Source organism: Lipotes vexillifer, unplaced genomic scaffold (genome assembly GCF_000442215.2).
Source record: "Lipotes vexillifer unplaced genomic scaffold, Lipotes_vexillifer_v1.1 scaffold1302, whole genome shotgun sequence".
NCBI classification, from domain to species: domain Eukaryota; kingdom Metazoa; phylum Chordata; class Mammalia; order Artiodactyla; family Lipotidae; genus Lipotes; species Lipotes vexillifer.
The window spans coordinates 381,220-399,121 of NW_006788595.1; the positions used below are offsets into that span (position 1 = coordinate 381,220).

At 35.7% G+C, this 17,902-nt stretch overlaps 1 protein-coding gene across 1 annotated transcript in view; it reads right to left on the reverse strand.

Annotated features, from left to right (window-relative positions):
- Window positions 1-1,673: 1,673 nt before the first annotated feature.
- The window catches only part of IMPA1 (inositol monophosphatase 1), a 19,569-nt gene continuing 3,340 nt past the window's right edge, over window positions 1,674-17,902 (reverse strand). The window contains exons 4-11 of the mRNA XM_007461698.1: window positions 17,856-17,900; window positions 17,346-17,479; window positions 15,409-15,513; window positions 14,097-14,142; window positions 11,681-11,789; window positions 9,604-9,712; window positions 2,660-2,811; window positions 1,674-1,789 (exon numbers count right to left, since the gene is read on the reverse strand). Coding sequence (XP_007461760.1) covers window positions 1,674-1,789; window positions 2,660-2,811; window positions 9,604-9,712; window positions 11,681-11,789; window positions 14,097-14,142; window positions 15,409-15,513; window positions 17,346-17,479; window positions 17,856-17,900 — 816 coding nt within the window. The remainder of the gene's footprint in view (window positions 1,790-2,659; window positions 2,812-9,603; window positions 9,713-11,680; window positions 11,790-14,096; window positions 14,143-15,408; window positions 15,514-17,345; window positions 17,480-17,855; window positions 17,901-17,902) is intronic.

The window sequence follows — 17,902 nt, forward strand, 5'->3', positions numbered from 1 at the left end:
ATTGTAAATCATTTCTAGGAATAGCTAGTAATTCATAATGAATCCAAAGAACACTTCACACATAAGTACGTGATAGAATGAGCTCATTTTCCATTTTAAAAAGGAGGGGTGTTCAAGTGTGTATATTTTATGTGTGTGTGTATGTGTGTGTGTATGTGTGTGTGTACACATTTGGGAAGACTATATATAACCCTGACTATAACATATATATACTTTTTAGTTAAAATTTTATTCATGATCATATTCTTAATCACAATATATTTAATTGAAAAACAACCTGTCTTAGAATAATACAGTATGAGATGCATGTGACCAACAGTACAAATACAGTAATTATAATACTCAAATCTTAGGTTCATAGATATTTAATGTATTAGATGTGCACGACAATTAAAAAAAAAAATCCTGTCTTGAAAACTTTATAGAAGCACTTCTCCTTTCATCAAATATAAGGCTCACATGAGCCTATAACAAAACTTAATACTGTTCATGTGTCAAAGGACAAGGCTAAGCAATAAGTTATTCTTTTAAAAATATCATGAACCAGAACAATTTTCTTTTTGAGTTTGAGAAGCCAAAGACTATTAAGGAATATTTTAACACTGAATAGAATCAACAAAGGTAAATAAGGAGATTAGGAAGAAAGAAATAGTTCAATATTAACAATGCAGTATATCTGCCAGGGTCCTGTGCTCAGCCAGATCATCTTGAAAACATGAATTTTGAGTTTAGTAAAGTGTCATACAGTATCTAGTTACATCAGATACCTGATGAAAGTGCTTTTCTGAAACTGTTTCTTCTCTTTTATATATGGACTTTAAAGAAATCCAAACAAATACTGCAATGCAGTGTTTTGAAAAACATGTAAACTGCAGAAATGCCCACAATAACAAATGATATCAGGAGGTACAGTAATTGAAATGTATCAGGACGTATAGGTACAGTTAATTGAAATGGCATGGTAATGTGAATGTTAAAAGGAATGGTAATGTGAAATATAAAAAGGATGACTAGATAATTTCTACTTCCAAACCTGAAGTAAAATTACAGAATGATGAGCTCATTACTTTATGCAGCAACTAGGAATTGCTACCTTTAAAATATTAATTCTTTCAGTGCTTATTTTTGGATTGCCTACTATTTAACAGGTACCATGTTTGGTGCTACACTGATTAATAAAACAAGGTTCTCTGCAAAGAAAGAAACCTTGGTTCTAGGAAGTACTCATTATATACTTCTTACAAATTTAGTTAAGTGTGGCTTTTGGAACTAAAGAAAAAAATTTTTCCAAAAAGTTAACTTTCTAATTAAGAATGCATACGCACATAAATAGTTAAGTCAAAATTTCAGAGGCTCATAAATACTTAGAAACTCTAAATTGCTAACTGACTATTTCAGTTGATGTGATACCTGTCTCATCAACTGCCTGCATATTTTTCCCAAAGTACATTCTTAACACGCAAAAATTTTTAAAACAATGAAACAAACATTTCAGCTATTCTTGAATACCTACTCTTAGTAAAATACAGAACAAGTTGCAATTTTTAATCTGGACATCAAAGACAATTTAAACCAATCATATTATTCAAGTGAAACAGATGTCCTGAATTTTGTAACACCATCAGCAAACCTGGAGAGATGCAACTGTGATTGAATGTGTGAAGCTGTTAGAATTAATCTTCATCATCTCTTTGAAGAGGTATTATCTGAATTTCTTTGGCTATCCTTTCTCCTAATGTCTTATTGCTTGAAGCAATTATTCTTCGTGACATCAAATCAAATGGTCCACCTAAAATCAAATATGGAACATGGTTATATCCTGTACAAAAGTAATTCCTATAAAACTTGCATAGCAATATGTACTATGGTCAATCATAACATTTTAATACTTTCGACTATCTTTAAAAAGATCTATGCTGTCACATAACCATAATGTTTAAGCTTTGATAATACATAAATGAGTTTCTAAGCACCTTCTTTTAGTAAATACCAGTTGTGGAAGGAACTGGTATCTCAATCACACTAGTCTGGAAAATGTCATCTTTTCTCTATTTCACCTTTTGTGTGTTCTATTTCTTCTTTTTATTACTCTTATTACCTCTTTAATGTTTGGGAATCTATGGACAGAAAATCTGACTCCAATGCATCTTCACACCACTCTCCTTCCCATTTCCTTAATACTTTGCTGCTTTTCTCCCAGGCCACTGATGAATTATTTTAACCCAGGTTCACTCTTACTTTTAAAAATCTCACCACCAGCGCAGAGGAAATACGTAGCCCCTCTAGGCTCAAGGCAGAAAGTGATGGTGGAGGAAGTCCATGTTCAACCACCACCATGGTCACCATTCAGAGAATTCTTGGTACAATTCTCAGATTCAGTGACCTTCTAGGCTTTTTCTATAGCCTCTCAGAGTTCCTGATACTCACATTTGAAGAGGCTAAGCCATTTATCATTATTAATCCCATGCTACCATTAGCTTCTTATCCTTGCCTCTATCTCCCAATGTTTGTTATTTTGATTGTGTAGAAAATTACATGGCTTTTTTTGCCTTAAGAGCCGAGGTATAACATGTAACAAACATTAAAGGAAAAAAGCCATATATACAGGAAGGTCCAACAGATATGGAAAGAAAAATGCTTTACTGTCCCATAATTTTACCTGTTACATCCAAGAGTACTCCACCAGCTTCAGTCACAATAACACCAGCACCTGCTACATCCCAGCAGTGAATTCCCATTTCATAATATGCATCTGCAACTCCAGCTGCCACAAGGCACATATTAAGAGCTGCTGTTCCAACACCTCGGATCCTAACAAATAACATTTTAAAATAAGATAGAAAAAGAAATTATTTCAAATAAGGCACTCCTCCTTAACTTCAGTTTCCTATAAGTGTTGACTGATGCAACAGTCATGATGCACTATATAAATGACAAAACTAATCCTTATGAAGCAATCATTTATAATATAAACTTTAAAACAAGGATATTTTGGGGAAAAAAACTGAAGAAAATGCTATAATTCTACTATTATGGCATGCATGTATATTCATTGTGGTCTAAACCCAGGGACAACAGCCCCACAATACAAGTAGTTTATAGAAGGGTGAAAATGTACTCCCGGTCACCCCCAACTGCATGGGCATCAGTACACGTGACCAAAGAGATAACAGCACTGGTGGGCTCTGCTTAGATCTAGGCCTGCCTGGAAAGATTATTTCAGGTTTGCCTTCTCACAGTAGCTTTTCCTTGGAAATATATCAAGTTAAGGTAAGTACAGACATTACTTTATTAGCCATTATAATAATAACTGATTCAGGAAAGAATCATCAGTAAACGCTAAAATGAGTGGATGAATGATATTTACATATCAAAGTATCTCCCTATAAGATACACAATAATTACAATGGGAAAGATAGCAAGATCATTACCAAGTGATCAAAGTTAATATTCAATAATGGGACAAAAAGGTACCAAGTGCCTCCTGATATTATGCACTGAGAAGGAAATAACAGTACTTCTGTAGCATTCCTGCCCAAAATGCATAACCCAAATCTAATCATGAGGAAACCCAACAAATTCAAATCAAAAGGCATACTATAAAATAATTACCCTATGTTTTTCAAAAATGCCTAGGTCATAAAAGGTAGACTAAGCAACTGCTCCAGATTCAAAGAAATTGATGAGAAATGGCACCTAAATGCAGTGTATGATCCTGGCTTGGATCTTGGATTAGAATTCTTTCAAAATATGAATTAAGTCACTATATTAGATAATGTATCAAACTTAATTTCCTGATTTTAGTAATTGTGGTTATGTTAAAGAATGCCCCTTTTATCAAAAATATACACACTGAAATGTTTAAGAAAAAGAGGTCATCATGTCTGTAAGTTACTACTTTCAAATGGGTTTTACTCAAGCTTCCTTTTTAGTTGTTTAAACCTCTGAAAATAAAGCAGTCAGGTCTGTTCACTGAGTTCCTTCACTATTTATTTTTAAAAAAGTAAGGGGATTCCACATATGAGTGGTATCATATGATATGTGGAATCTAATTTTTAAAAATGAAACAAATGAACTTACTTACAAAACAGAAACAGACTTACAGATATAGAAAACAAGCCATGGTTACCAAAGGGGAGACGCAGTGGGGAGGGATAAATCAGGAGCTTGGGATGAACATACACACACTGGGATGAACATACACACACTACTATATGTAAGACAGACAACTAACAAGGACCTACTGTATAGCACAGGAAACTCTACTCAATATTCTGAGATAACCTATATGAAAAAAGAATCCAAAAAAGTATGAATATATGTATATGTATAACTGAATCACTTTGCTGTACACCTGAACTAACAAAACATTGTAAATTAACTATACCCCAATAAAATTAAAATTTTAAAAAAAGAAATAGTGGGAAATTGACGACTAATGTGGTATTTGTTTTGTTTCTTAAAAATAAAAAAGTACTGCACCTGAGTACATCCTTCATGCCAAAGCAATTTTTTTTTAAAAAAAGGATCAGAATTACATGATGCCCTTGATTTCAAATACATTTTACTGCCTATATTCTTACTATATATCAAATTTAAGAAAGAACTAGCAACCTCAATAAACTTCCATAGGTGTTTGACTGCTTTCCAAATATATAAACCCAAATTAACTTTAGTGGCTTTTTTTAGTTTATAAATAATGGTGTATTTTCCTCCTTTTCTCAAGGGTATGTGATAGTTCATATCTCATGTCATAGAAAGAAAATACCAAGATCGTTCACAAATTATCTCTTGGTATTCTATTCAAACATAGAACCCTAGGCTGGAAGAACAATGCTAGGCATTGTTCTTCCAGCACAGCATATAGGCTATGCTTCTGTCTACTTTTGATGTGTATCAATGGCTCTCAGTCAAGAGGTCTTTTGATCAGAAAGCATATTCTTTTATGGACAAATATTACTAAATATTATTAATTACCAAATAATTGAGGCTGTGGTCTAGATTTTGCATATGTGTCCTGAATTCTATGTTAGTCTGATACAGCTAGGATGGTATAGAGTAAAAAAAACTATCTTCAGAATCACAAAGATTTGAGTTTGCTCCCCTACTCAGTTGCTTAAAAACTATAATTTTGAAAAAGTTTCTTCTTCAAGTTTTAGCTTTCTTGTCATCAAAATGGAGATACCAATTTACCTTGGCTATGGCTGCAATGATTAGAAACAACAGACGTAAAGCACCTAGCAGAGGGCCTAGCATATAAAAGAGCCTCAAAAAATAGTAGCTATATTTATGAAGAAATTATTCCCTAAAGCATGATACCAGAAAACATCATTAAAGTAAACAAATACAGTGCATTTCATTAAACAAATCCCAAAAAATTACACAAAGGAAATTGACCCATAATGATTTACTTTGCTTCATAAATGTCATTTATAATTAATATATAATTATACTTCAATTTAAAATAAAAGGAGGTGGTATCTCTTGGGACAAAGTGAAGGAAAAGCAGGAGCTAAGAGTGAAAAAATTAAAGATCCTGAGAAATGAAAGAGAAACAAGACATACCAATCCTCACCTCCCACCACCACTTAACAGAAATTCATAACAAAACCTATATAGAAGGGTAGAACTGACAGGATAAGGAGCTCTGAAACCAGGAACCCAGATCGCAAAGTAAACAGAAACAGAGAAAGTAGACACATCCACACAAATCTACTGTGAAACATCAGACATTGCTAATAAAAGTGTTTGGGGTTTTTTTGACTCATCAAGTGTCTCTGCAAAAAATTAAGCACAGAAATGAACAAAACAAAATAAAACAAGGAAAAAATGAAACAAGAGATGACTGAACTCAGAAAAGAAGTGGGACAAAAAAGACAAAATTCTATCAGAAAAGAAGACTAAATTGCGAGGTCCCCTAAAGAGAACAGATGCAAATGAAAACTTAATAAAGGGCAGTGAGGAAAAGTGATAAAAGAAGTAAAATGGGTCGGAGAGAAAGTGGCTGAAAGGGAAGAAACAAAGAAGATTTAATGTTCCTGCTGGTGTCTCTGAAGAAGAAAATGAAAACAGCAGAAGTGAACTAATACTTAAAACTAAAACTCAAGAAAACTTCCCAGAAAAAAAAAAAGATATGAATCTACCTGTTATAGGGAGAAAACATACCAGAATGAGCAATTCTAAGATACACTCTCATAAAAGTGTCAGCCATGAAAGATTAAAAGAAAAAAATTTTTCTCAGAGCCTCCAAGTAAAAAATGAAATAATTTAAAAGCCAAGAAGATTAAATTGGCATCAGATTTCTCATAACATACAAAGCAAGGCAATAGTATAATAGCATTTTTTTTTTAATTTGGGTTTTTAATTTATTTACTTATTTTAGTTTTGGCTGTGTTGGGTCTTCATTGCCGCACACGGGCTCTCTCTAGTTGCAGCGAGCGGGGGCTACTCTTCATTGCGGTGCGCAGGCTTCTCATTGCGGTGGCTTCTCTTGTTGCGGAGCAGGGGCTCCAGGCACGCGGGCTTCAGTAGTTGTGGCACACGGGCTTAGTTGCTCCACGGCATGTGGGATCTTCCTGGATCAGGGCTCAAACTCGTGTCCCCTGCATTGGCAGGCAGATTCTTAACCACTGTGCCACCAGGGAAGCCCTGTAATAGCATTTTTAAGAAATGTACTTCAGGACTTCCCTGGTGGCGCAGTGGTTAAGAATCCGTCTGCCAACGCAGGGGACATGGGTTCGATCCGTGGTCCAGGAAGATCCACATGCCTTGGAGCAACTAAGCCCGTGCGCCACAACTACTGAGCCTGCGCTCTAGAGCTCACGTGCCACAACTACTGAAGCCCGTGCGCCTAGAGCCCGTGCTCTGCAACAAGAGAAGCCACCGCAGTGAGAAGCTCACGCACCGCAACGAAGAGTAGCCCCCACTCACCGCAACTAGAGAAAACCCACGAAGCAAAAAATAAATAAATAAATAATAAATTTCTAAAAAAAAAGAAAAAAAAGAAATGTACTTTATACTTTCTTTCACTAAGGATGTTCTATCCAGCCAAGCTGTCCTTCACGTTTCAAGACCACAGAAAAACCGTTTGGAATGTGCCAGATCTCATGGAATACTGTGTACGTGTGCCCTTCTCAAGGCATCTACTAAGAGATGAGCTTCATCTAATCTAAAGGTGATTGGTGTTAAATCAAAAACAGAGACCAGCCTTGAAAATTCCCTGAGCAGACAAAACCAGTTTAGTCATGCAAACAAAGCTTAATTTGGCATATTTTGCAAAACTAACTCAACCTGGGTCATTTCTTGCTTATGCTTCTGGAAATGACAAGCAAAACTTAAGTTGTTTCTCAAGGTTGATATGAGGTAACCACTAATCAATTCTCTATCATTTAAAAAAATTCTATTACAGCCAATCACTGTGAAGAATAAATAGTGCTTTCTCACTTTATAAGCTGCTTTATAACAATATATGCCTGAGCCTCATTTCATGTTTTGGTCAGGGTGTTCCTGGTTTGCAAACTGTCTTTTTGGTGTGTGCACAATAAACTTTTACTAATTATACTTCAGTGATTCACTGGTTTTAATTCTGTTATTTATGAACTTTTGACACCAGGAAAACTTCATGGAAGGACTGTGAGCATTTTATAAAGTCAAAAACTAAGACCACAGGATGGGACCATGGGTGAAAGAATTATGTAATAATAATACGTCTGACAAAGTAGAAAGAATGCAACTTAAAAAACTGGATGAAAAGGGAGAGAAAAAGAGGAAAGTAGAGTAAAATCATTGAATGTCATATAGGTAACAGGTGGAAGCCAAAACGTTCTGGAGCCTTTACAGAGAGTAAATGGTCAAGTAAGAAAAGAGAATATTAAGAGCATTATAAAGAGTTTTAATATAAAAGAAACCCACTAGAATAAAATTGAACCTTTCATAAATTTCTATTTCTAAAAAGAAAAAAAGCAGGATACACCAAATAAATACAGTAACATAATATACAAAGTAATTACAATGTAAGATAATACAACAGAATTGAGACCAAACAAAACGGTCATATCAATAAATGAGTAAGCCTAACTTTTTTATGAAAAGAAAAAAGATTTTTAAATTGATTATAAAGCAAAACTCCACTCTATGCTATATTCAAGAGATGCACTTAAAACTCAGTGATTCAAAAGGACTAAAAATAAGAGTGGACAAAGATTTACCAGGCACAATTCTGATGTCAAAGCAGATTTCAAGTTCAAACATCAAAGTACAATACAGAATGTACTTTTTTTTCAGTGCATATGGGAGTTCCACAAAAACTGATCATATACTGGGCACAAAGAAAACATAAAGCTCCATAATATATATTTATTACAATGTAATAAAACTACAAATTAAAAATGAAATTAAAAAAGCAAAAAAAGTCATTTCCTCATGGAAATTTAAGAACACAACTCTTGGGTGAAAAGGGAAACACAAACAGAAGTAACAAATTTTGTGAAAAATAATTGAAATGAAAACACATCAGAATCTATGGGATACATTTAAAGCAGTAATCAGATAAAACGTCATAGCCTAAATACTTACATCAATAAAAATCAAAGCATAAAAATAAATTCTCTACTTAAAAAGGAAAAAAAAAAGGAAACAACAAAATGAAGAAAAAGAAAGCACAATGATGAAAATAATAAAGCAGAGGAGAAAAACAGTAGACCAGATTAATAAGCAAAATCCTGGTTCTTTGAAAAAACATAAAATAGACAAACCACCAAGTAACTTAATCAAGATTTTTTAAAAAGAAGAAGAAAGCACAAATATACAAAGTAAGAAATGATAAGGGGGAAATAACTACTGTACAGAGGCCAGAAATAAACTATAAGATTCTACTTTGTATACCTCTATGCAAATAACTTGAAAACTTAGAGGAAGTGGGTAATCACTTAGGCTGTGGAAATGTTCTGGATTAAAGGTGGCCAAAGAGACATGGCAACTAAACATAATACTGACCCTAGATTGAATCTTGCACTGGAGGAAGAAAAATGCTAAAAAGACATTATTAGATCAACTGACAAACCTATATATGTATGTGGATGGTAGACTAGATAAAGAGCAAATTCATGAAGTCAATAATTGTACTGTGGTTATGGAAGACAGTATCCTTATTCTTAGGAAATAACAAACTGAAGTATTTAGGGGTAAAGAGCCATGATCTAAATAATTTACCATGAAATAGTTCAGGGAAAAAAAGGAGTATATTTACACAAACACACACACACATACACAGAGAGAGACAGAGAGAGAGACAGAGACAGAGAAAAGAAGGAATGATAAAATGATAAAGCAAACGGGGTACAATGTTAACAATAGGTGAATCTGGATAAACTGTATACTACTGTTTCTTGTAGTTTTTTATTTCTGAAAATTTTGTTAAATTTGAAATTATTTTCAAATAAAAGTTTTAAAAATTACATTATAAAATTAGAACTATGGTACTGATCCCATGTCTATTAATTAAAAATTTCATTTCTAAAGAAAAATTCATTCCTTAGAATGTCAAATTATCTATAATGTTAACATAGAATGTTCAACTTTAGGAAGAAAGTGAAAAGAGCTTACCCATGGATGGGAAGGCAAAGAAGCCTTTCCATATTAGAAAGAATAATTCTCACAGTCTCTGGTGTTCTGGAAGAGCCTAACTCTGTCAACAAAAGTGATCTGGTAACATCTAAAAGAAAATGTTTTTAAATAATCATTAGAGTTTATTAATAAGAATTCTGATAAAAAATTTGACACTTGTAACTCAGAAAAAATTGGACATTTTTATTCCTCTTCCTAGTTGTATCATATTTGTTTCTTTCTAAGGCTTTAAATATTAAAATACTTATCATTTTATTATCTCTTTTAGTTATTTTATCATCATTTTTATAATCATCAAAAAGAGTCTAGCTCCTTAGACCACCCCCACAAAAGTACAGAATATAACCAATCTGCCTGCATGCATGACACATCTAGTGGGAAACGAGCAAACGTCTTGCATATTTGTTTTAGAAGTGGAATCTAGGGGGCTTCCCTGGTGGCACAGTGGTTGAGAGTCCGCCTGCCGATGCAGGGGACACAGGTTCGTGCCCCGGTCTGGGAAGACCCCACATGCCATGGAGCGGCTAGGCCCGTGAGTCATGGATGCTGAGCCTGCGCGTCCGGAGCCTGTGCTCCGCAACGGGAGAGGCCACAAGAGTGAGAGGCCCGCATACCGCAAAAAAAAAAAAAAAAAGTGTAATCTAGAAATGAAATAATTTATGTATAGATTTGAAAACCACAAAAATTAAAATTAAATGGTAGCACTATTGGCAGGAATGTAAAGTGGTGCAGCCATTATGGAAAACAGTACGGAGGTTCCTCAAAAAACTAAAAATGGAGTTGCAGTATGATCCAGCAATCCCACTCCTGGGCATATATCCAGATAAAACTATAATTTGAAAAGATACATGCATCCCTATGTTCATGGCAGCACTATTTACAATAGCCAAGACGCAGAAACAACCTAAATGTCCATCAACAGATTAATGGATAAAGAAGATGTGGTATATACATACAATGGAATATTACTCAGCCATAAAAAAGAATGAAATAATGACATGTGCAGCTACATGGATGGACCTAGAGATTATGATACTAAGCGAAGTAAATCAGAAAGAGAAAGATACCATATGATATCACTTATATGTGGAATCTAAAGTATGACGCAAATGAACACATCTACAAAACAGAAACAGACTCAGATATAGAGAATAGACTTGTGGTTGCCAAGGGGGATGGAAGGATTGGGAGTTTGGGACTAGCAGATGCAAACTATTATATACAGAATGCATAAACAACAAGGCTTACTGTACAGCACAGGGAACTATATTCAATATCTTGTGATAAAGCATAATGGAAAAGAATAAGAAAAATAATAATATATATGTATAACTGAATGTTGGGTTAGTTTCTGCTATACAGCAAAGTGATTCAGTTATACATATATATGTATTCTTTTTCCTATTCTTTTCCATTATGGCTTATCACAGGATACTGAATATAGTTCCCTGTGCTATACAGTAGAATTTTGTTGTTTATGCATCCTATATATAATAGTTTTATGCCTCGCTTTTCATGTTTCCCAACTTGAAGTGCCTTTTCCCCCTCAGTTTACTAATAACTGGGCCCAATGGCATCAGAACAAAGGAATTCTACAAAGAATTTGAGATGCAGTGGCTGAAGCAATAAAACATGAACGTCATGAGGGCAGAGAGTCATTCTTCCTCATCTTCCTCCCCAGCCCCTGACAAAAGGCAAGCCTCAAGTGTCTTCTGCTCCATCGCACTTGCTTCCCCTGCTTCCACTACTACATCCAAAATTGCAGTCACAATTTAAAAGTACAGAGAAAACAGACACAATTTATGAATCAGTTAACACTTGGAGAGCTCTACAGGTTAACATTCAAAAACAACAGCATACAAACACAGACAGCGAGTCCACTGGCTCTTCTACCACACTGTTGAGCTACAGGCCCCACTATACCACAACTCTCCTCAAGGACACGTTAATCATTTGGCCCAGCTGGCTCCTAGGGAACATTTTTATTTAAAATGATTGAGAAAAAAAAAAAAAGAAGATAATATCAATCACACCAAAAATTAGAGGATAAACCTACCTTCTTGGTGTGAAACCTGCAGTTTTTGACCATTACAAAAGGCACCTTTTCCTTTCCGGCCAGTATACATCTTATCCTCTATGCAACTGTATACAATTCCAAATTCCATCTGCAGAAGGAAAACAAGTTTCCTTTACCAAACCTGAGCATTCTTTCTCATGTCATCCATACTTTTTCTAAGAAAGTAACAAGAAAATCTGGTATACTAATTATGTTTTCAAATGGCTAAACCGTGGGATATTTAAAATGCTAATTCCCAGCTTAGTCAGAGGAAAGAAGTCATCAGACCTAAACATTTGACTCCTGTCTCATCCATTTCTAAATTTAAGGGCAGCCACCTTGACCTCTCTCCTTCCAGCCTCAGATGAAGACAGGTCGCTCCTGTTTTCTAGGGTGAATCCTTCCTCCTGTTAAACTTCTCTGAAAAACTGCTCCATCAACTGACCTCTCCTCTCTTGGACTTCCATTCCGGGACTCTCGCCAAATTTCTTCCTCCCTCACAAAACCTTCAAAACATTACCTTCTCTTTTTCTCTTCGCTGCCAAAGAGTGGTCTAGACTTTGCATCTCCCATTCTCTTACTACACTACAATTTGGCTTCTTCCCTGATCACGCATCTCCTGAAACTCCTTGCAAAGAGATCATCAATGCACTCTTGCTGACCAAATGCCTCTTCTGAAGATTCGGAGACTGCTGACCATCACCAGTTAATCCCATACTCCGTGTTCCTGGCAGTATTCTCCTAGACCTCCTACTACACTCACTGATCCGTCTTGGTGTCACAGTTTCTTATGATCTTCTCTGCCTAACCCCTAAAAGTTGTGTTGCTCAGAGTTTTTCATTCTTCCTTTTCTTCCATTTCCCTTTAAGCTCTCTCGATTCTTACAGGTTTGTTCTTTCCAGTCCACAAATTCAACTACCTCTCTAACTGTGGCTCCCACCAACCCCATCTTCACAGGTCAGTAGCTGTGCTTCAGAACCCAGGCTTGCAGAAACCTCAATTGAGGAGGTCAAACTCACTCACTACCTGATCATTCACACCTCATTCCTTCCCCATTAGTCACTTCCTTCCAATTTTATCTTGAAAACACTTCCTGATTTTTGGCATTTCCTCAGCCATTCTCCCCACCTCCATCTGAGTTCAGAATCACCTGCCCCTCTGGTGTGACCTCTACATTGCTGGAATTATCTGTCACTCTGCACTTAAAAACCTCTACTGGTTTCCTACCACCTAAAAACAAAATCTAAATGTTCTGACATGGACAGGCCACAGTGCCTCACGGCAAGACCACAACTAACTCACCTCATTGGTTCTGCTCCTGCCATTTCCAGAGTTTTGCTCACAATGAACATCTCACCGTTCCCCACACACATCATGCTCTTCTCCAAACTGTTCTTTCTTATTAAAATGCTTTCCTTTTCTTCTTTATCTGGCAAACCCCTAATTTGCTATGACCCAACTCACATGACCAAATTCTAAGACCCCTTCAATTTAGTATGAAGATTTCCCCAAACTACTCTTGGCAGAATTGGTTACACCCTCTTCATGCTTTCATAGTATTTTTTTTTTTTTTTTTTTTTCAATTCCCCCCCATTGGGTGTGTGTGTGTGTGTGTGTGTGTGTGCGCGTGAATTTTTTTTTTTTTTTTTTTACAGTTCCACCACATATTACCTTTATCTGTTCACACATGTAACTTTTGCACTGAACTGGGAGTTCAACAGCCCAGGGCTGATTAAATGAGAAATGCTCACCTATCTCCCTTTGAATGTTCTCACTGATTAACACAATCCTGTGCCTAAGATTCCATTTGCACTAATTTGTGTTTTTATTTTCAGAGATTTCTTAACTCTCTTGTGTACATGCTGGTCAAATATATCGCAAACCCCTTGAAGACAGTTATGTAAGATGTTAGTAAACATCATTCGTATTTTGATCAATCAAATACCCAAACAGCACGGAAATGCAACAGGTAGAGATTGTACTCTACTGGGCTTTAGATAGGTTCCTGAACATAGTCTGCATTTTCTAACCTTGCTTGGCCCCTTACACTTCCTGATGTTTCCCTTCACAATGCCTACTAAAGCATTCCTAGCTGAAAGCACACCTCTTCCATTAAGCATTTTAGACCCTACATCAACGCCTATCTTATCTGACTCTATCATATATATAATGGTGATTAAATACTGAATCATATTTCAGTTATTTGTGTGTATTTTTTCCTTATAAAATCTTCTCAGAAAACATTACATTTTCTTCACTGGAAAAAGTATCATGACAGGTTTAACAGTTCTGGAGTTTATTTCAAAATAATGCAGCTACATAAATTGAAAACCTAAATTTATTATGGAGACACATTTACTCTTTCTCAGAAAATGAGAGCAAGGCATTTTACCAACCATAAATTTAAACAACATACCTTTTTATTTACAACAAAGCCAATTGAAACAGCTACAAAAGGAAATCTTTAAAAAAAAAACACACACACATAAATTTATCAAAATAGAACTTATTTTCAACAAACATGTTTTTTCATAATAAAACTGCTTACAAATTTTTTCATATGAACAGTCTTATCCCTCCTCCCCCAGAACTGTGTGTACAGTATGCAAGCCTTTGTGTAAATCGTAGGGGATGGGGAGGGTAGAATATACAGATGCATACATACAGGATGCTTCTACAGGCATGAGACATCTCTGAAAGGATTCACAAGAGGCTGATAACAATGGTCACCTCCAGAGATGGGTCCTGAGAAGCTGGGGTCAGAAGTGGGAAGGCCACTTGGCACTGTATGCCATTTCATACCATTTAAATGTAGAATTCCATGAATATAGTTTTAATTTTAACAAAAATGGGATCATGCTATACACTATATTATAATCTTCTCTATGTTATATAATATTATGAGCATCTTTCCACATTAACATTCCATCACAAAACGATTCTACATCTTAGCTTTATGGCTTTAACAATTCTATTAGTAAAGATACATACAGTTACGTGGTAACTTCAAGTATAACAACTATGTGTCATCCCACCAAACTAGGCTACTCATTTGAACTCTCACTGGCAATTCTATCAGGCTTTCTTCTAAATATCCTGAGTTATATACTTACTTTGTGCCAGGCACTAGAGTAAGTTCTTATATAAATGTACAACTCATTGAGTCCCATCAACAAGCAATTCTATGAGGCAGGTACCATTAATGTGCCCATTTTATAGAATGAAAAAAAAAACTGAGGAACAAGCAATTCTATGAGGCAGGTACCATATAATGTGCCCATTTTACAGAATGAAAAAAAAACTGAGGCCTAGAAAGATTAAGCAACTTGTTCGAGGTCACAATTCACACATCCTAAAACCCACGCTCTTTTTAACAGTTTTTTTTCTCCTGGATTGAACCCATTCTATATAGACAACACCCCAGTAATGAGTTAGTTATTTCCTTAATTGATCTCAAAGCAGCAATGTTGCCTGCATACATTTTTATGTGGTTTCAACAGTGAGAAAAAGAATGGTGAACAGGGCACTTCCCTGCACAAGACAAGTCTATAACGTTAATAGTTCATCACCTCTTCCATAGCTGATGAAAATTACGCATAATACACTTATAAACTACTCTACAATTTACACAATCCTCTAAAGTATATATGTTTGTGAACAAAATATCCAACAGTCCATTCAGTTAATACACAAACAGTAATTACAATGTTAAAATGTTTAAAACGTACCCATGTACAAAGTTAGTTGTTCCATCAATAGGGTCAATGATCCACGTAGGGCTGTCAGTTAAAATACTTTTTTCCCCAGCTGCCACAGATTCCTCGCCAATGAAACTAAAAACAAAAACGACAAACTCTGAATCTTTACATTGCTTTCAACAATTTTCAAACCTTCAGCTACCCAGGGTCTACTATAAAACATAACAAAAGTCCGTACACTACACTTTTCTATTGTTTTTCCTGCAGACTGATGAAAGTGAGCAAGTTTTATTTCCCCCGGAACAAAGTCATGTGAAAAATAACAGAATCTGAAATTCTCAAATGTAATGCCAGGATAAGTGAAGGCACACATGCTGAAAAGGGAATTTGTTGCAGATGAGAACTTACTAAGGAAATGTGGAGGTTTTAAAAATAAGTCCACAGATTCTCTCATACTCCTCTCTTCAAGAGGTAGAGAGCCTAACACCCTTTGCCTTGAGTGTGAATTTGGACTTAGTGACTCGTTTCTAACCAATAGAACAAAATGGAAGTGACAACATGCAACTTGGAAGACTCGTTCACAAAATGGCACTGAGGTTTCCATCTTATTCACTCTATTTCTTCCTCCCTCCCCTTCCCTCTGTTGTTCTGGGGGAAGCCGGCCACCATGTTATCAGCTGCTCCGTGGAGAGGCCCAGATGGTAAGGAACTGAGAAGAGCTGCCGCAGACAACCCATGAGGAACTTAAGTCACCAACAATCACATAAGTGAATGGCCCCTTCAGCCCCAGTTGAGCCTGAGGTGACCCACAGTTTGACTATAATGTTACGTGACCCTGGCAAGGACAATGCAGCCCAGCTACTACCATATTCCTGACCCTAGAAAACTCTTAAGATAATAAATGTTTGCTGTCTAGAGCTGCTAAGTTTTTAGGGTAACTTGCTATACAGCAATAAATAATATATAGAACATTAAATAAGTCAATGAGAAAGCAAATCACCCACCAAAATTATTGTGTCTACATGCTTTCCTAAAACACGCTACACAGTAATCAGGTTGAATTCTGTAAATGGTGTCTGAGTTCACTGAATTTCTTCTTTCCGTTGCTACTTTCTTTTTTATTTATGTCCTTTATTCAATACTGAACAGTCCTAATAATCATTATCATAATTTTCTTGTATCTCTTTTTCTCTTGGCTATAAACCTTTTCATTGAGAAGACATATATTTAGCTTTAAACATTTTTTTTCTCCTCAGTGACTAAAATACCAGGAATGGCCAATGGCATGATCACGAAGAAGTAGAGAATGACAATGTTAAGCCCTTAAAATGATGACAATATTTTGGTTATATTTCTGTGCCTATAAAGAAAGCCCTGATTTTAGTATTTTCTCTCAAACTCCTTAAAGCTACCATGACGTTAGCACCTAAAAAAGTTTGCATTATAGAGAATAAAACTGAACTTTAAATCTTGTCTATGCCAGCCACTTGCCACATCAACTTCCCAGCATCCAAACACTCCTCTTACTATAAAGGAGTCCAAATAGCCCCTGTTCACTGCTCCCTGGAAGTGTGAGCTTAGGCAAACAATCTCAGTTCAGCTAGCAGATGTTCTTGCCCAGGATTTGTAATCTTGAGCTAATGGGGTAAAGATATCCAAAGTGAGCAGAGTCAGGAGTGAGTCTACCAGCAGCATCTGAAGCAATGGCTCCTAACCCTAACCCTAACCCTAACCTTAACCCTAACCCTAACCCTAACCCAATCCTAACCAGCTCTGCCTTCCTCCCTGGTTCCCAGCTGAGCCCTGCTCTCAGGGCTCCTGAGCTGCCCAACACCCTCCAAATAAATTCCCGTTCAGCTTAAATTAAGTATAGTCAATTACTGAGTCTAAAATCAAAATTTCTGTCTAGTACTACTGACTCCAACCTAGATTTCATTTTTATCACAAGAAACTGAAATAAGAAATACCTGTGAGATGGATACTTTTCCTTTATGGAAGAGATAAGCATTTTTTCAACTTTTTGGTCAGTAGCAGTTACCAAGTCAACTGGAGAACTTTTGATCATAATATTCATTTCGTTTTTTAGGGCTTCACGAGCCATCTAAAAAGATTTTTTGGTAAGCAAATAGGAAAAGCATAAGTCATTTTAAATCAAACTAAAAGATGAAATGCAGAAATGGTCTGAAACATTCAATCTGTCTTAAATGATATTCTTAAATATTTCTAACCACAGTGTAAATAAAATAAATCCTTAGGGGTTATGACTTCTAGGTATAAAATCAGAATCTTACATCCTATTTTAGATTCACAACTGTCATCACAAAAAGTTAAATGACATAAAATTAAAGTATCACTCCGCTAAAGTTTAATAAAATGAAAACAAATACAGATTAATCAAAGTACATGTTTTGTTTAACAAGGCAACCACACGCTGTCCACATCCAACACATCATGGCTGAAAAGATTTCAGTTCATACCTCTCCAGCTTGTCTTGCTAGGGTTACTGCATAATCCATGCATTCCT